This window comes from Pterocles gutturalis, unplaced genomic scaffold, assembly GCF_000699245.1.
Source record: "Pterocles gutturalis isolate BGI_N339 unplaced genomic scaffold, ASM69924v1 scaffold13222, whole genome shotgun sequence".
NCBI lineage: Eukaryota > Metazoa > Chordata > Aves > Pterocliformes > Pteroclidae > Pterocles > Pterocles gutturalis.
The window spans coordinates 13,266-34,796 of record NW_010112910.1 but is presented as its reverse complement, the minus strand read 5'-3'; the positions used below and the strand labels follow the sequence as shown (position 1 = coordinate 34,796).

Below are 21,531 nucleotides of genomic sequence, written 5' to 3'. Positions count from 1 at the left end.
GCGGGGTGGGGGGCCGTCTGCGCTAACCGCTCTCTGCTCTCTCCTGCGCAGCCATCATCGGGGCGGTGGCTGTGTACCTGGTGGTGGGCTGCGGCGCGTCCCTGCTCTGCAACATCATCGGCTTCGGCTACCCCGCCTACGTCTCGTGAGTGTCGCGACATTTGCCCCTCTTACCACGATGATTGCATGTGTTACCCGAGGTCGGAAAGTCACAGCCCTGCGCTGGTGGACGTCTGTTACAGTGGTATTAGAGGACCAGGCTCCAAAATGTTTTTCCCGCCCATTCCTTTCTCGTAGCATGAAAAGGTGTAAGGTGCAACGTAGAGGGGGAGGTTTCTTCCATCTGGCATATGCTGTGTAATAAATTACAAGCGGGAGATGCTGGGTAATTTCCAGACTTGCAAACCAGTTCCCCTAGCGCATTACGTTTCAGCTTGGGGTTCCCAGCTTTGTCGTCTCTGTGACAAGTTGGGTCGCTGTGTCTTACCTGCTGCTAGTAACAGGAGGGAGAATTGCTGTTGTAGTGCTGTTTGCTGAAACAAACACAGATATTTTCAGTTGAGGATGCTCCCAGATATGCAGGGAAGGCACTGGTGCAGTGTCAATGTATGTTTAATATGAAGCACAAGGTAATGCACTTTTATTCCAAAAGCACCTATCAGATGAGAAGGTGGAAAGGAAGACTCTGTAGCTCCTTTTGGATGTAAAAGACTTCAGGTATTATTTTTTTTTCAAAGGGAAGCCTCCTCAGATGTTATTTTTTTAAGAATATCTGTTAGCTTTCACGGGTGTTGTATTGTTCTTAGACCAAAATGGATTTCCTGTTAAGTAAGACCAAGGTGGAGTATGTTCCAAAGACTTTGAGAAATGTATTAGATAAAACCTTCTGTATAGCCTAATAGGTTCGTGAAATGTAAGTCTTTTCCAAATATCCTGCTGTATTATTGAAACACAGTGTTTGCCTTTTATGTAACTGTTTAAATACAGTCAGCAACTTTAAAAAATATATTCCCTGTAGTTAACTCCTGGACAATACAAAATAGTCTCCTTCTCTTTTGTTTTTCGGAGATGTGAGAGATTGACCAGTTTTAGGCTCTTTTGAAACATCTTATGGTTGTGGTGGTTAAAAAACTAAGTAATAATTTTCTAAATGCTGTTTCTGGTAGGCGTTAATTTAGGAAATCATAGGCCAAGAAGTCTGGAGAAACTTAGGTTTTGTTTTCTATAAGGCAATTTTCAGTTAGAAGATGTTTTTTCATTAAAATCTGAAAGTGAAAATATCAGCCAACAAAGCTTCAAAACCTTAAAATAGTTGTGTAGGAATTATGTTTATGTAATATTTTGTGTCTGAGTTAGGTCACTTATAAACTTACATAATTACTTTATAAAATGAAATTTTACTTTTAATACATTTTAATAATTATTTTTAATGAAATTTAATTTTTTAAATTTTGTTTTAAAACTGGTTTGGGATTATGTTTCAAATCTGCTCTTACGCAACTATGGTGAATAAACTGATAATAAAAGCTCTTAGACATGTGGAGGCAAGGCAGTAGCAAATCAAATAACAGGCTTTTCTCTTCCAATTCTTTTCTTCAAAATCTGGAAAATTAATTTTTAAAATATCTTTTTTGTAGAGTGTCCACCCTTTTCATTTGGGAGGTGGTTTTAAATGTATCCTAATGTGAAAAATTACCTCCTGTATGCTAATAGCATGGGGTGTTGTTTTGGTTTTTTTTTTTTTTGAAGTAATGATTGTATATGCCATTGTCCTTGGCTATAATTTTTACTTAAAAGAAAAATTAATAACATGCACATTAATACAATGCCGTTTTTTCCAGGTCGTGCTCAGTTAGTGCTTTCCTGTCAGCTGTCTTTTAATGCTGAACATTTTTAGGAGAAAATTATAATCTTCAGTGAAAATTTTATATAAAACACATGTAGCATGCTGACAGCCCAAGTGGGCTCGATCCCCTCCCTTTACCTTCCTTCCGAAATACAGAGCTGGGACATAGCATTTTCCTGCATGCGTTGCTCTGCTCCCAAGCCTGCAGAGCCAGCAGACCAGCATGGGTGCAGAGGAGACGTGGGAGGGCATGTGCTAGTGCAAACGTTTTCATGGTCCCATTCAGTTTCCCCTTTTTTGAGAGTGAGATGTGCGAACTCAGGATAGGCAGTATTGCCTTTGCTAGCCTGTGCAGCATTATGGGCTTGGTGTGACAGCAACACACCGGCACATCTGTGCTGTTTCCTGAGATGGTTGTCAGTCTGGAGTCAAGCGTGGGCTGCCTGACTGTGAAAAAGAGCAAGAGTCCTCTTTGATGGTGACCCTGCTTCCACCATATGGGATTCTTTTTGTCTTGGTGCTACCATGGCACTCTCCATATGTACTATAGTGTCTCTATCCTAATGTAGGACTAGGCTGTGAGAAGATAAAGCTGAATTACTGGAGTCATTCATGCTTTCATTTTGCTGCTCTGGATTCTGTACTGCAGTCAAGGTGCTGCTGAGTGCTGTCCCCCGTGCTCATAAAACGTAAAGAACAGTAGCCAGGGTGCTTTGTTTATTCCCCTCTTCTATATGGCCTGCACCCCTTGAAAAGACAGCTGAAGAGCCTGCTATATGAACTAACAGTACTGAGGTTTGCTTCTTGGCATTGTGCAGAAAACAGTTTTCAGCTATTTTCTTCTGCTGCAAACACCCTCAGATGGCTTTTGCTGTAAAAGCTGTGGTTTCTGAAAGAAAGAGGTCAGGAGCTGTAAACAAAATGTGGACGGTGCTAGTTTGATGTTTATGCAGGTGTTTCATCAATGGATCCAAGCCTGAAACGTCTCAGAAGGGCACTGAAAGAGAAAAAGCAGATTGCTTTTCTCCAGTTTACTTACTTTCTTCTGTTGCAAAGCAGATCACTATGTGTCATTTCAGCATTGTCATTGACTGAATTTTTAAAATGAAAAACAATTCTGTGTTGTCATTGACTGAAAAACAACTAAGTACTTGATCAGGCTTCTATTCAACAGGAAAGACATTTGTGAAGGAGTGGGACAGATGTAAGTTCCGTAAGGGAGAGCACTTCCTGTCCTTACAGTTGTTTAAAATGGCAAACAGGCTACTTGGTGAGTGACCCATTATGCATGTTCCAGATCTGTTTTATTAGGGTTTTAGTTTTGGGTTACCTTGGTCACGGTAGTTACTGTTCATCTCTGTGCTTGCCTGCAAGAAAATACATTGAAAAAAACAAACCCAGAGAAGGATGCTCAGCTCAGATTTCAGTCTGTTCACACATGAAAACAGGACAGTTTTATGCCTGTCAGGTCTTGTATAACTCTGTAGCTTATTTTCTTTTGTTTACATCATTCCCTATGTTCATTGTCAATGTGTGCTGTGCAGCAGGTGTGAATTTCAGTGGAGAAGTGCTGGAGGCTGTAGCCACTGGGTTAGACCTAGCAGGTGGGGTGTGCCTGGCTGTTGGTAGAGCTGCATCTGCGGTGCTGCCTGCTGTTACATCACTGCAGTGCCAGCTCTGGCCAAGGCTCAAAGCCAGCGGGGAAGGGAGGGTGCAGCTCCCAGGTTAATGCCTGTTACAGTTTCAGGCAGGCTCAGCTGTTTCCATTCTCCTTCCCTCTTCTTCATATTCGCCTTCAGCTTTGCTTTGTGTAAGTCTGCAGTGGTTTTTATACGTGGAGGAGTTTCTTCTCCAGTGATACAAATTCTTCCCCAAAATCCAAGTTGTTTATGCCCAGTTGCCAGCAAGGGCACACCTGAGGCTCTTAACAGAGGCAAAATTAAGCAGTAGTTTTCCAAGTAAATGTTACCTGGCTGTTTCCCAGTATATTAGACAATCTGGATTAATGTTTGTCATAAAACCCTAGTCTTGCTCCCTACAATTCTGTTAAGTGCTATGTGATGAAATAGAATAGTTAAGTTGAAATCTTAATATTTGTTTGCAGGCTTTTGAGTTTGCAGTAGACCAGCATCGAAAAGTTTACCACAGATTATAGAAGCAAATTTTTATACTTTCTGTGAGCTTTAACTGCACAAAGCAATATTCAGACTAGTAGATGGAAGAAGTGAGTGTTAGCAATATAAAAATAACACTGCCAGTATTTTCACTGCTTTTCTAAACTTTCCAGAGCTAGCCTGTTTAAATGTTGCTCCACCCATAGCCAGTGGTGGTGAACTGCGTCAAAAAAAATTATGCAAGCAGGAAGGGAGCCTTTGACTAAGAAATGCATGCAAAAGATTGGAAATTTCAGAAGTGCTGTCATGTTTGGTTTGAAATTGGAAAGATGAAAATAGCTTTGGGCAGTATAATGTCTGAACTTATTACTGGTGTCTTCAAGGGAGAAAACAATGCAGTACAATCATGCCTCTTTCTGCTTTGGATAATCTTATGGTGTTACTTCAGTTTATCTGGTTTTGCTATGTAAGTGCCGCTAATGGCATTTTACGAACAGGAAACAATCTAGATTGGTTGTAGGGAAGTATAAACATGCAATTCAAGCCTTAATTTGAATATTGTCGTGGTGTCTTGGGCCTATCTCTTAGTTTTTTGCCTCTTCCATACCTCTAAAACAGGAACTCTGTTTTCCTTGGTCACAGTTGTTTAGAAAATGTAAAATCGTTCCTGTATTTGTCGAGAGCTAGGGCAGCAATTTTGCTTTCTCTTAACAAATTTTGAGGAGAATGCTTACTTTTTTCCTTCATGGAAAACCCTGCATGATATGCTAAAGTTCACAATGAATGCTTTGCTGCTGCTTTATAGAAGTGCTTTGAGAGAGTTGATGTATCTAACCAGATTCACAACACTCAGTATAAATATAAGCAGAAAGTGTTCAAATCTGTCTGCACTTATGCTCTTTCCTTTCCCAGCTGATACTCTTTTCATGGAGCTTCAAGCAATAAAAAGTGTATTTTGACTCTTTTGTGTGTATTCTGACAAATCTGTTCCTCCAAACATACTTGATTTTTGTCTTTTAGGTTTTAGAGTGGCATCTTAAAATAAAATCCGTCTTATCTGTTGGTTGGACAAATGATGTGCTGTCCTTTCGAGAGATAGCAAGTGGTTAAATACAAGAGAGAGTCTGGTATTATGATACCTGTAGGTTGAATTTATCTTCTGTATCTTAAATGAAGGTTAAAAAGATGGAGGTCTTTGTTATACTGATGGTTCCGTGATGTGCATTAAGCTCACTGAAATATTTCCAGTTTATAATTGATGTAGGTACTATTTTTAGGGACTGTGGATATGTTTGGGGCATAAATGAAGGCATTTTACTGGACTTTCTTGGTCAAGATGCACTGCAGTACTGCACCTGACAATGCACTCCTCTCCTTTGCTGTATTGATCTCTAGCGACTTGGTTGATGTAGGCCTACAGATGTTAATGCATTAGTGAGACTTACATCAGTGGCGTTTGCTGGAATGTATTTTTAAACCACCCTTCCTTCTGGTGAGTCAGAATGCTTCTAACATCTAATGTGTAGCATTGCTGATCCTACATGCTGAGAAGGTGAGCTGGAGTCGAAAAGTGAGATTGAAAAAATATGGATTATTGTTAGTTGCTTTCCTGATTTTCCTGTTTGTTTTGTTGTGGTGATGTAGTCATTTTGAAAGTCTTTCTTCACAGCTTGAGATGACCTGACACAGGAGAGCTGGCAACATCGTTGTGCCAGAAGGAAGGAAGCCTCCTTGTCACTCAGCATACAATGACCAAGATACGTAATTTTTCGATTAGGATAATGAGGCTGTCTTCAGCTGTTAGGAAAAGAAATGCAAACTTTCGTGTGAGGTTCTGTGAACACTAGATAATTTTTTTTTTTTTAAAGAAAAATTACAACATTTTATTGCTGCACAGCAACCAGCACTGTACCCGTAAAGGACATCTTTCGAGTCTCTGCAAACCAGCCTCAACCCAGGAGTTAGTCCTCAGCCTCAGACTTGAATCCCTTTCCCACTCCCTGATGAATCAATTTTTAAATTACATCCAGTAACTGAAACTGTAATGTTTTTGTTTCTAGTTTAAAATACTTAGTGGTTACCTCGAAACAGCAACTTTTTACTGAGGCAAGTCTGCAAACGTGCTATGATTTCATGCTTTACTGTACATTTGTCTAAATAAAGGCTGTACTATAATTCTTTTACTACTACTGCAGTAAACAGAACTGAAAAACAGTAGTAGAGCTGTAACAAAATTGCACTTGAAATACAGTCTCCACCGTACAGCTAGGTTAACAGGAAAATGTAACCTTTATTTTTTCTGTATTGTTTTAAGCATGTAGTGGTGGCCCAGTTCTCCATTTGGTCACAACAGTTCTGTTTGATCTGTGTGCCTGCATCCTGAATAGTAACGGCTGTGGAGAGGCAACCAAAGCATATGAAATGTTGGGGTTTTTTTTCCCCTCTAACAAAACTGGCTGTCACAAGTAAAGGAGTGTTGTGTCGTGGATCCTTAGCTAGTGGCTTCCTCTGGTGGGATGTGGTATGTCTGCACTATGCGGGTAAAATGTGGCTTTTCCAGAAGCTGTGTCACTGCATGACACTTCTCTTTCTGCTGATACTGTCAGGAAAGACAACCTGAAAGAGTTCTGTAATATGAGATGGGATTAGATGTTTCCAAAACAGGGCTTTTAGACTTTAACGGGCAATGTAGCTGTACTGGTCTAACTATTAATGTGGGCAAGTCCAGCCGACAGTGAAGCCGGTAAACCTTAGCCTACGACTGCATACACAGGTGAGCCCTTCTGAAGGCCACAGTGACTTTCCTTGCCTGCATTAACAGTGGAAGTGGAGGAAATCCCTCTGCCAGAGACTCGAGTACATGAATAGCTTCTCTGCAGCGTGGGGCTGAAGCCTGCAGAAGCTCATGCTACACAGCACCACCCACGTTGCCCAGCCTGTGTGGCAGAACAGGCAGTAACCAAATGGTTTGGCAGGCTGGTCTGAGGCACTGACACGTTAATCCCAGCAAAAAAAGCCTCTCTGTATGTGTGTTTGGGGGAAACTGGTTTTAATCTGAGTCAGAACTGGGGAACTGACTCATTGCGTGGCCCTGCAAATACTTGTTCCAGAAGACAGTGAGCCAAGAATGAGTGGTAAGCAATGAATTGAGACGATTGCTGCTTTTTTGCAGGAATCTAGCTTTGTGCTGTGTTAACATGTAGTCTCTAGAACTCACTTACTAGTGGGCAAAATGGCATGTACTCCTTTTGTTGTCTCAGTCTCCATTTCCTTTGAAGAAGTGAGGGTAGAACCCTTTGTACTACTGTCGTGTTGTTTGGTGTTGTCTCCTAATCATATCTGTCCCTGCATGGACAGTGAGCCCCCTTGCTGTCCATGAATTTGTCTCCTGCCATCTTGTGGATACACAAAACTTTGAGAGAAGGAAGATGGTAGACTGGCACTGCAGAAGCTTAAGTGCATTTGGCAGGCTGTTTTTGGTATCTGGAAATGCACAACTCTACTATTTGAGTCCGTACAGAGGAAGAAAGAGGGAAGACAGAAGGCTTTTAACTGGTGGATGAAAATGTAGAAGACAAAATAATAAAGCAAATGTAAATATGCTGGTACTTGTTTCACTGAAATGGTGCCAGGATAGATAGATAGAAGTAAACAATTTTTGAAGCACTACAACCTGGTGTGAAGAGTTGGGTCAGACCAGTAAGTATAAGCTCTAGAAGTATAGGTAATTTCGGGTTTGTTTTTTTTTTTAAGTTCAATAGGAAAAAAAAGTTATATGCTTGGGTAAGAGGGTCACAGATATGCCTGCCTACTCATTTAGTATAGCACTGATTAGAAAACTAAAGGTAGGATGCACAGAATGGTCCAGTCTTCTCTAGCTACAGCACGAGCACTGGGCTTAACAGAGGCTAATCTTGTGTCTTAAAATTGCAACTTTATTTATACAAGAGTCATCAGGTACACCTTGTAAACTGCAGGGATTTGAGTGATCATTTCGTATGAGACCACAGCAATAAAATTTGGCACTGCTTTCTTTATTTCTGGTGTCCACATTTTATTAGCTAGACTCAGCTGGAAAAAAAACAAAAACAAAACCACAAAAAAACAAACCAAAACCGAACTCATCACTGGTATACTTAATATGCTTATTCTATGAGTACTATATGTGTGAGTTAACTTTAACAATGATTTGTTATGCCATAGCTAATTCAGACTGTATGTAACAGTCTCTTCTTGGAAGAGAGCTTATTTTTTATTGAAATGAGTCAGATGCTTTAGGTGAAAGAACTCAACTTGGCAGCTTACTAAAATGAGACCAGTATATGTATGTTACTATCAGGTAACAGGATAAAGTAACCACAGTTGATCTAGAGTTCCGTTTGACTGATTCTAGGATGCACACTGTCAAAATTGAGACAGTACTCTGATACTGTAGCTACATAGCTGATTTGAGCCCTGGGCCACTGGAGAGCATGGCAGCCTCTGCTCACTGCCAGCTAGCAGGGTTATCAAGGAACAGATCTAGCTAAAAATGAGGTTTTTACTTGACTCCCCATCTGTCTGCAAAAGTTGCAGTGCTGGCTCACAGCAGGCCATTTTCACTGCTGGACAGGCATCTGTTTTTTAAAAAAACTTATAATAAAAAGAAATTATCTTTAAAAATAAATGGATGTTTACCATCCAGTCTACTGGAAGCTATTATTAGTGATGTTCTTACCTCTGACATGGAGAACTACTGTAAGTAGTTGAGGCTTTATTTGAAGTTCTCTACAGTTAGTATGTAAGCACCATATAAAATCCTTTGTGCTGTGTAATTACTACACATAACTGACGTGGAATTTAGTCATATCAGTGTTAGAAAAAACTTTTTACAAAAGCCTGACAGTATCTCTTTTTTTAAAAATCTGAAACTGTAGGCTTTGGATGCTCCTTCCTTTGTTAGGAAATCTTAATGTTACGTACTAATGAGACTGACTACTTGCTCTTGCGGCATATAAATAACCATTACAAGAAGGCTATCCTAAAGCTGGCTGTAGTACCAGTGCCTCTTGATCTGTCTTTTAAGTTATTGAAGGAGATGGCATTTTGAATATGACTGATTGATTCATGACTTAGCATGGAGAAGAATAAAATGTTCTTGGCTTGAAGTAATGACTATCACATATCTCCTAAGGGTAATTGTGCAGGGCATTATACTGGGATAATACCTAATAACTTATAGAATAACTTATGAGAATAAGTCTAATTAGGGTGTGATTCTCATGTTGGAAAGAGTATAGTTATAAATGGAAAAAACTCTTTCCGTTCAGATACTCTGCTTAACTTACTGTACTTATTTGTTCTTGTATAAGGAGTATTTTCTGTGACTTAGCATTGAAATAGTGTGTAAGTAGCAAAGGATGGAGATAACTTTTGTGCTTTTATTAGGACAAGTTAGACTACGGATTTCCACTGGCAATCTCAGCTGAGGGACTCACTTCCCATTCAGAAGCAGAATACTTATAATAAATACTTGCCTTTCCTTGACTTGGAAATGGCCCTGCTATATCCTGCTTTTTCCTTCCCTCCTACTGAATAGGATTGGGACTGGAGGCATTGCAGTTTGTGCCCTTCTTTCAGAGCTGATGTTGCTGGCTGTTACCTTAGTGGGTGTGGTAGGGGTCTGCACCTGAGCTTGTCCTATGGTGCCTACCTAGATCAGACCATTATAGGAGGGGAAATGTGCTGTTTTCTGCTGTGTGTGGGTAAACACCATATGTTCAGCTGGTTAAATCAAACTGGTTTTTGACTACTTGTGGTGCTGCCTGTGACCATCTGACCATGAAAGTGTCTTGTTCCTGTATTCCCCTCAAGGCATTGCTGTGAGGAACTACGGCAGCAGGTGGTGAATGTTCAAAGGGAGCACACCCATGGCACTGCTTTTGTGGGTGGGCCATCCAGTTTTACAGGAGAGAATATAATGAAGTGTGCCTCATTAATACAATGATAAGTCATCTGCCTTTTGCCACAGAATTGGATTCTAAACTTTTTCATGAAAACTGTTTTTCATTATTACTAAGATGACTTTAAAAAAAATTAAGAAATGTTTCCTTAAATCCATGGATGGCTTCAGGTGACTGGAAGACAGCAACACTGTTAGCAGTTTCACTCTCACAAATAGTAAGCTAGCGTGCTTATTGTGGTAAAATAAGCCTTCCCCTGAATGACTCTGATGGAGAACTTGTCAGCAGAATCAGAGAAATTAATACAATGAACTCAACAGCAAGTTTTCCTTAACATTGAGAAACTTTGCGATTAGTTTCTTTCTCTCCTCCATCTGTCTGCCACTCTAACTTCCCTACTAGTCAGTTGTACTTTTTTTCCAGAAGTATGGCTTCACACCTTGAAGATGGAGCAGTAGCCCTCTCCCTTACCTCACGTGTTGTTTGTTTGGTTTGGGTTGTTTGGGTTTTTTTACAGGACACCCTGACCTGGCAGTATTAGAATAACTGAGAGGTGCAGGCATAGAAAAAAATGTGGTTAAGAATGGGAGGGCAGGAGCACCTGGAGTTGGCACTGCCTTGGAGCAAACTGCCTGGACTACTGTATTCCTAGCACCTTGGTGTCAGGAACAGCAGTAAGCAAACCTGCTGCTGCCCACATGTGGAAAACCAGTTCTTCCAGTTGTGCTGGTGCAGTACGTCAATAATAGTGCTTTATTCTGTACGGTGGTGGGGTAGGGCAAGGGCTGTTCCTCTCCCCGTGGCAGGACCTGCTGCCCCGCCCCCCTCCCCCCCTGCCACAAACGCTAATGGAAATAATGCATAAATTAAGTATCGGATCCTCATATTGCATTTCAAAGTAATTCAATCCAGTAGCTGCACCAATTCTGTCTGCATGTGATGGCTTTGCCAGTGCTTTTGCTAAAACATAAGGCATGTCACATGATTGATTCCTCCCTGCCTCCCCACCTTAATTTACAGAACTAGGAAGTGACAGAGTCCAAAGGGTTTATCATTTCACAAACCAGGAAATGTACTCACAGCCAGCGGTTTCTGTTTTGTGAATCTCCCTAACTCTCAATCTTTTGTATGGACTAAAAGACAACTTTGCATTTTTAATATATCCCACAGATGTTGCTTCAGCAACAATATAGCTGGTATTAAGGGAATAGGTTATAAAAGAATTAAAACTAAATTCATTAAACTGAGTCTACAGATTTTAATTCTATGGCATGAATAGAGAGGACAAATTATTTTTAATACTCTTAATCTTCACATTAGCAGGCTTACTAGTTGCTAGCATTTCCTTTTAAAACTTCTTACAGTGCTAATCTGGAATTTAGCGAGTCCTGAGTCTCCACTACTTTTACTGAAGAAAGCACATTGATATCTTTATTTCAGCTTCCCATTTTGGAACTGTATAAACTTGAACTGCATTCTCCTAGTAGCTGGAGAAAAAAAAAACACAGCTAGTCATGCAGGAAGCCCAAGACTTTACTAGAGGTTGCTGCCCCTTGTTCTTAATACCGTAGTCTATGTCAGAATTTGCAAGTCCTGTAGGAGTGGATTTATAGAACAAAACAATTGGCGATGCAGATATGTAGTCTTCACTGTATGTGGTGGGAGGGTGGTGGATCTCTTCCACTTCTGTAGACCAAGCGCTTGTTAGTGGTTAGCACAAATCTTACGGTTTACCTTTTCAGAGAGGAATCTAGTGCCACATACATTATAGGTAAAGATATTTGAGATTCACTTCAAAATCCTGAACTATGTTTAAGATTCTAATGTAGATGCTATTTGCACTGGGAGGTGCTGGTCTGTTATGATGCCAGTAAGGAAGGCATTCAGATTCTGTAAAGCATAACTTAAAATGTTATTATTAAAGCTAACACTACAAAGAAACAAGTAATAGTACAGTGAATCTTATGTTCCTGTAGAGGCTGGGAACCCCAAGTTGTGCAGCGCTGAATGGGCGTCTGATCCACACACAGCACACTGTGCAGACCTCACCTGTAGACAGCGTTACCCCGTTTTGATCATTTGAGCTATTGTAGGATTTCTCTTTCAAGACAGTGACTCTATTCGTCATTTCCACTGTCAGAGAGGAAGTGTGTGTGTTCACTGTTGGATAAAAGGCAAGGCTAGGGAGGTGGTGTGATCACTGGTACCCAGTGGGAGCTGCCTGTAGGCTTCTCTGTTACAGTGAGCTGGCTGTTTGTCGTGTGGAAAGGGAACTTGTGCCACAGAGCACACGGCCGACAGCCCAGTTGGTAGGTGCAGCACAGGCTGGGGCTGGCTCAGGTTAGCTGTTATGTAAATCTCGAGTACTTTGATGTACAACAGTCTTCTGGAACTGGCCAGAGATTATCTGCTCTCTTGCCTGTCCCATGAACTGTCTCATGAATAGGGTGGGGATGCTCACATTTTTTGTTTGGGATTTTTTTTGTAATCTCAGAGCTAGAAATAGCTTTAGTATTTTTTCTTTTTGAAGTCTTATATGTGGGGAAAACCTTTGCTGTCCAAAGATCTTGTGCACATTACATTGTATGATAGATAATACCTAGTTCTCTTCTGTAGAGCATATAGAGAAATTAAATCACAGGGATTCACATGTAACAACAAATCTGAGTCATAAAAACTTCACCGTTACAGATGAGACTGGTGCTACTGAACTCTTACTTCTTCTGTTTTCCTTACAGAATCAAGGCCATTGAAAGCCCCAACAAAGATGATGACACGCAGTGGCTGACATACTGGGTTGTGTATGGCGTTTTCAGCATAGCGGAATTCTTCTCTGATATCTTTCTGTCCTGGTTCCCTTTCTACTACATGATAAAGGTATGTTAGTTCATGTGTCCCCTCTCCTAAAATGAGACTTTTGAAATAACTCATTTAATGGCTTCAAGAGTAGATAGATGACAACAGATTCCCTTGGAATCATTCCTGGCTCACACCTTATTTTTAGGTACTGGTTACATGTAATTTAGCTCTATGAAAGTGGTCTGTTTACAGCTGATGGTTTTGTGTAGCAAGAGGGGAAGTTGGCATGGGTGGCAGGAAAAGATCTGCCATGTTTTAGGAAGGAAGAGATGGTGTATGGAAAGACAGTTCTTTGTCTTGGTGTTCAGGAAAATTTGTGCAAAATGACAGCATGTAGTAAACACTGCAGAGTGGCTTCATTTTTGCTTTAAGCGCGTTAGTGAAAGTGGGGAGTAAATTTGCAAAAGCAGCAAAAGGAAGTATTAACTTCAGTGTTACTGGGAACAAATAAGGAAATTGCAACAAAAAAATACTTTGAATCACACAGACTTAATTTTTAATTAAGACTACTTTCCTGAGAGGAAATGGCAGGTATCAGAAGACCTTCTCGCTAATAGGTATTTGTTAGTGTGCTTCAACTACCAGCAATGATTTGCTTAATCTCTTCCAAGCTTTGTTTGCTAGCTAAGGTGTGACTGTCTTGCCAATCGATATTAGCATATTAAATTATTCTAGGAGAGAGCCAATTACAGTGTATGCTCTTGGATGGAAGACATTTTAGCTTGCTGGAGAGTCAGTTGTTTAGTTTCAAGAACTGTTACCTATTTTCTGTGTCAAGGGGCTGTTCTGTTCCTTCTCCTTTGTTCTGTTATCCTGGTTTAAACCCTGATAAAGTTCTTGAAACAATTTGTCTGCCAGCCATTGTGGTGGGATTGTTTAGAATTTTAACAGCAAGATCTAATGTTGCCAAATGCATTTTCCAGGAAATGCTGTATTTTGAAGACAAAAATTGACTTGGACAGCTTGTTTATAGTCCTGCTTTGTGCCTTTTGAATCTTTAACAGGCATCAACTGTGCAGTCATTTGTACACTTATTTTCCCAGCTCCCCAAGAAAAAGCACATATTTGAACTACTGCCTCAAACTAAAAATTTTCTGGTCTGTCTCGCAAAGTTAATTCTCTCTTCCCCCCCTTTTTTTCCCTTGATCAAAAATGAAAATACTTTTTTCCATTTTAAGTTTGATGTTTTTGCAGAGTGTTAAAGAAGAATCTGCTGATTCTGAAGTTTAGCATGGGTAACAGATATGTGAAAGTTTTACTGTTTTAGTATATGAAGACCAAGTGAAATAGAGATGAAAGTGCAAGTTCATCTGATCTGAATAGGATCCAAAAGGGTTGCTTATGACACTGGAAGAATCTGTTCTTAACTCCTTATGCAGTAATTTCACATCCCCAACTTCACCTTGCAGTTTAGCAGGATTATTACTTTACCCATCTGCAGTGGTGTGCACTCACTGTTCTAATTCATACAGTGCATTTTCAGAGCTTCTTTTCAAACTTCTTGGTGGCAAAAGACGTGGCAATGATTTCTTCGTGCCAGCACAGCACTCTGTCTGAAGAGCGTGCAATTGAAATTTGATGTAAAGACGAGCTACAGATGGTTCTGATAATACTGTATCAGAAGTACCACGTTTACATACAGTTGTGGCATCAACAGTAATGTACTTTTCTCAGTTTAACAGAAGTAAACACCAGGAAGAAAGTATGGTAAATGCACAGCTTTTTACAGTAACTGCTGAAGGCACAGAGAAGTCAAGTATTTACTCTCAATAGTGGGTAGGAGGAGAGGCTTATTTCAGTGATAAAAAGGCAGACTGAAGGTGTTGGCTGAGAATCAGGAAGCATTGCTGACTGACTGGAAGGATGGAAAGTACTCCATGGGGGCAAAAGGAGGAAGCAGCTTCCAACTTTCAGTCCATCCGCGACTGAAACCTCTTGAAGCATACTTTGTGATGTCTCCATCTCTCTTTTGTAGAAGACCAGATATGTAATTGATGCAAATTTCAAGCTCGCTTTCATTTTCCAAATATGCTAAATTTGCATGTTCACAATTTATTTGTTACAGCTTATAGCTTCCACTCCAGACTGAGTTTTAGCTGCTCACTGTTTCTATATACCTTGATGGGCAGGGGTGAGACACGGATGGTAGCTGCTTCTGTGTTTCCCTGAGTCCACAGTGTAGGCTCTGTCACCTCAAAGTTTTTAGCACACTAGGAGTTTTTTTGGGTTGATGAAAGGCATATTCAAGAACTCCTCTGAATATGTGTTATAATGTTTGCATATACTTTTGTTCTCCAGTTGAAGTCTGTCTTGAGATTTCTTGAACTTTGTGGGTTTTTTTGTAATGCTTACTTTTTATTTATTTGCTTTTTTTTTTTGTCTTGAAGCACAGAACATGCATGCAACTCATGATTTCATGTGTATGTGATGTGTTTTTCTTGGGCATTCAGGTATTACAGTACTGTAGTCAGTGAAAATATTAGAAGTTATCCTAGGAGTATTACTGGTAGTGGGAAGGGAAGGAGACTTCGGACTCTACTAACAGTTCTGTCTTGAAATATTAGAATACTATTTCTGAACAGAACTCCTAGCAGATGTGTCGCACTGAGTATGTTATGCAAACTGCTGCTACCAGGCACTCAGTCAAATGAAGCAGGAGGAGTTGTCATTGTGAGTGTAGCGACATGCCAAATGTCTGTAAAAGCTTGGAACTGGCCATGGGCACGCGTGCTGTGTTTCTCAGCTGCTTCTGTGCTGTAGTGGCAAACCCAGCTGTACTCGGTTTTGTGCTTCCAGGGCTGTCCCGTCCCACTTGGTGGATAAGGGGGAGGTTTATTTTGGATATCTGCGTGGTAATGCTGAAGACAACAACAGGTTCAATTAAAGTAAAGAACAACTTTATTAAAATTGTTGTAAAATGTAAAACGTAGTGGAATTACAAAAGATAAATGACTTGGCAAAGAAACTGTGTAACAATACCACCTCCTACTGACAACACTAAAACTGACAACGATGTGACAACTACCAATGATGTAACAACATCACAATTACCAACAATACCAGAACTACAATGGTATTACAACTAACAACCACTATCCAAAAGCCTGCAATCACTTAACACTAAAAACTTGCAATCACTTATTGATACTAAAAAAAACTTGTAATGATGTTACCCTTATGTGCCAGGAATATAGTTGGAGACAGAGAGAGAGAGAGATACTTGAAGAGAAAAGGGAAAGGAAAAGTTTTCAGAAAGATATCTCCACCTTTTGATCCAGTGACGATCAATGGTCTTGGGCACACAGCTTCCCATTTTTATTCATCTTTTATAGACAAAAGTTCTGACCAAATTTTCCTCAGTTAACATAAGGAAAAAATGAGGTGTCTCCTTGATTTGTATAGGAAGCAGCAAGGGATGTTTCCTTAATTTGCAAGGGAAGGACCATCTTTTTGCACATGCGTAAGGTGGGAGAGGGCAGCATTAATGCTTTCAGCCAATTGGGTTGGTGGTCACAAAGACCCTGTATTAGATTAATTTTAGCTGAGCTTTCCCTTTTAGTGTCTCAGAGGTGAGGGAGGTCAAGGTTTGCTTCTTGGTTGTAAGGGAGTTGATCTGTTAGCAAGGGAGTGAGTGAGGCCTTAAGTCCTTCAGTGCATTACACACTTCCTCTTATCTGCAAGGAGTAGGATTAGCGGTCCCTCGGCAGACAATTACAGCCTTTGAGACAAACTATGTGTTTACAAGGCCTTCAGCAGACAATTGCCTTTCATCCCTTACCAGGGCCTTTGATGGGCAATTGCAGTCTTTTGTAACAAACCACTTTCTCCCTTGGTCCCTTACAAGGGCAAGAACAGCCACTACTAGCACCAGATCCAAGTGAGTTAGACCCAGCCCAGGTATCTGCCTAAGAAAGTCGATGATCCATTGCACAAATTCAACTCCCTCCTCTGGCTGGTCTGGAGAGTCACAAGGAATTTAGTAAATCTTTTTCCAGTTAACAATTTTATCAGTCTGAACTTTCTGAACCTTTTCACAGACAATAGTCTATGTTAGTTCAGTTTCATGAGAGACAAGGGAAAAATAAACTGAGTTAGCAGTCTGACATTCTCAAGCTTTGAAAAGATTGAGACTTGCAGCTTTGGTATGTGTTCTCTAGAAAATGTATATAATCGTCTGTTTCAGTACATTTCAAAAGTAATTGGTATTTGAGAACAAATCTATAACTGTAAAAGATTTATTTATTGACTAGACTGGGACAAAGCTGTAAAATCAAAATGACAATTTATGTTCTTAGGCAAGAAAAGGCCAAATTTCAGTTTCTTTTAGTTTCAGAGAAAGTTAGACTTAGAGCTGAGGGATTTTCAAAAACAAAGGAGAACTAAGTAACATCTTTCTATATTGAGACCAGTGAAATAACTATCAATAATTGGCCAGTTATGCTTTGAAAGGAAATAAAATCACTATACTTTTCAGCTTTTAATCAAAGATAACAACATAAGATAGTACCTTTCTATTATTTTTTGTTACATTAAATTCCAAATAATAGAAGCTTTTGAAAATTGATACTCTATCACTTTTTGCTTTTATTTTCTTTGACCATGCTTAATGATACTGAATCAGTTGCTGCTTAATGGTGCCAAGTTTTATGCATGTTGAATTTTAATTTCTTTTAATTCATTGAAATGTTCCTGGTAGACATTCTCACTGATGGGCACTTTACTTTGAAAACCTGTCTTTCTCTTCTGGGAAAACACTCCTTTAGGTCATTCTGTTCTGACATCACGACCAAGTGGTTTAAAGAAAAAAGCTTAAAGCTTATGTAAAGGGATGATAAACTGGTTTGGCAGAATCTTCTGTAGAGGGCAGTTGTTATCCTCAGGAATCAGTGATCCTTTTCAAAGAGAAAGCCTGTCAAGGTACCTCTCCAGCTCCAAATATATCATAACAGGTTTTCTCTAGGGCAAGGGGAATGAGAAGAGGCCTTAAAGAAAAAAGGAATTATGAATCTCCGCAAAACCAGTAGGTTAGAGATGTTTTCTTCGACTGATGTGCATCAAAGGGATCAGTTTTATTGTGGTGTGCCCTGCCAAAATTTCACAGGTATGAAGAGCAGAACCTACAGAATGTTCAATCTCAATATCCCTCATCTCAGAAAAGAATAGAGTGAAGATATTCCAAAATACTTGGAAGGCTTGCCTGAAGAAGACTGTTTTTCATAATTGAAAAGTGATTTTGTTATCTTTTTTTTTTCCTTTTTGTTAAACTCAGATCAGAACCTTTTTTTTTTTTTTTTTTAAATAGCTTCTCCTGACTTAAATCACCTTGTAATGGTCAAATTGTTATTTAGGAGTTTCTTATGTAATACCAAAACAAATATATGGATGTAGTTCTGTCTTTGCACTTTTACAGTGGGAAATCAAAAGTACGAGAGGAAGAAAAGGAAACAGAAAAGTCTCCCTAGGCACAGTGGAATTTTGAAAGGATACTGTGATCGAATTAGTTTCTAGGAAATGCTTTTCTGCTATGCAGTGTACTGAAAGCCTCATAAATAAGTGAGAAACTTTGCTTGTATTTTTAAAATTACTTTCAGAAGCTCTAGTACATGCATTGAAACCTCTTTGGCTGCTGTAGATACTGTTGTGAGAGTGGAAGGCGTCTGAAATCTAAGCTATTTAAATAAGCGCTACTGTATTTAAATGCTGACTCTTAAGTTGCTTATGGTTTATTGTAGTTTAAACTATTAGTTTGATTTTTGGTGCCTAACTTTGCTAATTGTGTGGTGGGTTTTTTTTCAGGAGGAAGAGTTAATGTTTTGTTGTTGTTGTGTTTTCTCCCTCTCTCCTCCTCCTCCAAAAATATATGGGAATCCTCCAACACTTAATCATGTCTAACATGAAAACAAAGCACACTTCAGCTGAGTCTGGGGTGGTTTTGTTTTCTGTTTTAAGAAAAGGTGGTCTGTGAAAAGCTGTTCTGCCTTTATTTTCTGGAAAGGGTTTTAACATGCAATAATATTGTTCTAGTTGTGTCTGGAAAGAACAGTTGGCAGAGAAAATTTGCTTAATTTTGTTGCAGTTTTATCGTGTAAAATCTTTTTATAGATACTTTCAGAGCTCAAGCGAATTCTGGCATTTGCGGTCCCTTAAATGTTTTGATCTTGTTTTGCATAGCTGTCTTTGTATTATCTGTGACAGTGGAACTGAAGCCAAATAAAGGTGTTTCAGTTGTAAAGACAGATATTTGTAATACATGTAACAGCTGTCTTTCCAATCCCCTTTGTAAGATGAGGAAAGATTACCCCACACACTGTGGTGGTGTTTGTTTTTTTTTTTCCCCAGAATGCAGATTGTGCTCTGAAAGCTATACCTAAATTGTGCAATCCAAAAGCATTACCCTGGTCCGTGCACTATGTGTAGCTTGGATATAGCTTTCCTCCTTATCCCTTTCTCTCTGGGATGCACATGATCCTATTCTTTCCCTCTCTGCGTTTTCAAAGCAAGGAAGCAGAGAGGACAGGGATACGTTTTGGCTGGATTTAAGTGATTTACAAACCTAGACCTTCAGTCAGGCCTCTGCAACACAGATCAGAAGTAGGCAGAGACACTAATTTTTTGTCTATACTTCTACCTTAAAAAAAAAAACAAAACAAAACTACATGCAATCTTGATACACCTGTTATGAGATTAGCTTTAATGGTACAGCCCTCCTGTATCCTGTCAGTATCCATGAAATGATTCCAGTATAAAGATCCACTCTGTATAACTGCACTGATGTACATACTTATTGGACCGTGTCCATACCAAACGAAGGGGATGACATACTGTTTTAAGTGTGATAAAGTCTGTGGCAGAGTTAGAGAGAGGCATGCTACACCTTGTCTCCTGCTCGTTTCTCTTACCTATGCAGATATTCTTGTTCCTTGTAGTGTGGCTTCCTGTTGTGGTGCATGGCTCCAAGTCCTTCTAATGGGGCAGAGTTTCTCTATCATCGAATTATCCGGCCTTTCTTCCTGAAGCATGAAGCTCAGCTTGACCGTGTTGTTAAAGACCTGAAAGACAAGGCTGCAGAGACTGCAGATACCATCACTAAAGAAGGTGAGGAAAAGACCATTCACTAATCACATCAAGTAGGAGGAATTCCCCTGGGCAACTCTAATATTACCGTTAATATTCATCATTTGGGGGAAAAAAAGTTGTAAGAAGACTATCTAAGTTATAATGGAGAAGTTAAATTTGGGTGAAGGTACCAGGAAAAGAGGATTGCAGTGGATTGTACTTTCTAGGAGTGCAGTTATGCTGGAATGAGTGCAAGCTTTTTGAGTGGAAGAAATGGCTAATTAGTTTCTGTGTCTTCCCACCACATATATCACAATAAACATTCTCTCTAGAGGCAGGTCCCAACATCCTCACAAGATACCGTCCATAAATACAGTTATTCTTTCAGTGTATTTTTTAATCTCCTAAAATACCGTCTCAAATACCTAGTAGTACAGGAGGGCTGACAATTGCGTAGTAAAGCAAATCCTTCAACTCCAATAAACAGCAACATACGAATTTAAGTTCTTCCATCTATAATTTTTGTACTTTTCCTTCCTCTGGAGATCAAACAATCCTGAGTCCACTCTTAAAGAAATTACTTAGGTTTTTATTTGGTAAGAATAAATGTTATTGCAGCCTGTAGATTGCTTAATTTTTGCTTTTATTTCTTTGCATTTTATAGTGGACCCTCATACTCTAAAACGTTGCACACGGGATTTTGCTGTCCTCATTCCATACTTATTCTTTCTTTTTCCTATTTTTCCATATAAAGATTTCCACATACATACATTTTTTTAAGAAATCATGCACACACATATGCATGTACACACCCACACATCAGCATTATTCCAGCCCTGTTTCATCAGCTTGGTAGTATATTTCTAGCCGTAAACCTGTATGTCCTAAACACTATGAGAAGCTCTATTTTATTGATATAATAGTTGTAAGTCAGTCTGTGCTGTTTAGTGTGCTGCTCTTTGCTTATTATTTTTAAAAATCTTTATGTGATCAGTTTTATGACTGTGTGTATGTGTATACAAAAGCTATGATATTACTTTGTGATCCTTCTCTTGTGACCTAAAATTATTTTTTTTGTGCAGCTCAAGAACAGTGAATAAGCCACTTAGTCTGTAGGCGTCTAAGATTAAACTGACTTTTATTTTTCTGCAGCCAAGAAAGCAACAGTGAATTTACTGGGTGAAGAAAAGAAGAGCACTTAAACTAACTGGACAAAGTTTCCCTACCACCTCCTTTATGAAGCTTGATGTTACTGGGAACTGTGGTATAATTTTAATAATATTGCCTTTGAAACATTTTGATAAAGGAATGTGGTGTAAGTTTGCTTACTACTTTGCTGTGTTTGTGTAGAAAGTAAGCATTTTTATTTAAAAGCAATGCAGTGGGCAGCATCTCAAGCTTAATGGAAATATTTTATTCATCTTCATGCAGAAGAAATCTTTCAGTTATTTCTTTCTGCAGTAACATAAATAAAAAGTATATATCCCGCAGGCTCTGCACTTTAGTTGTCTCTTTGTGTATGTAATTACTCTTAACACTTTGTGGTGCATCTGGTAACATGAAGCTGTTATATAAGGAAAATACTAGGCTGAATGGATCTTCCTGAATATACAGGGAATTATTGTGAGAGAAGGCCTGACGGACATATTCCCTACCAATAAAGTTGTAAACAATGAAATTACATGTTGGCACCAGATGATAGAGATTATTCACT

The 21,531-nt window shown here is 39.4% G+C and overlaps 1 protein-coding gene across 1 annotated transcript; it reads left to right on the top strand.

Moving 5' to 3' along the window:
* Positions 1–51: 51 nt before the first annotated feature.
* REEP5 (receptor accessory protein 5) lies at positions 52–21,304 on the top strand (the record flags this gene model as incomplete). The annotated part of the gene is made up of 4 exons (XM_010074250.1): positions 52–145; positions 12,641–12,779; positions 19,688–19,856; positions 20,970–21,304. Coding segments are annotated over 4 exons (452 nt in total), but the record flags the coding sequence as incomplete, so codon positions are not given.
* Positions 21,305–21,531: the final 227 nt, after the last annotated feature.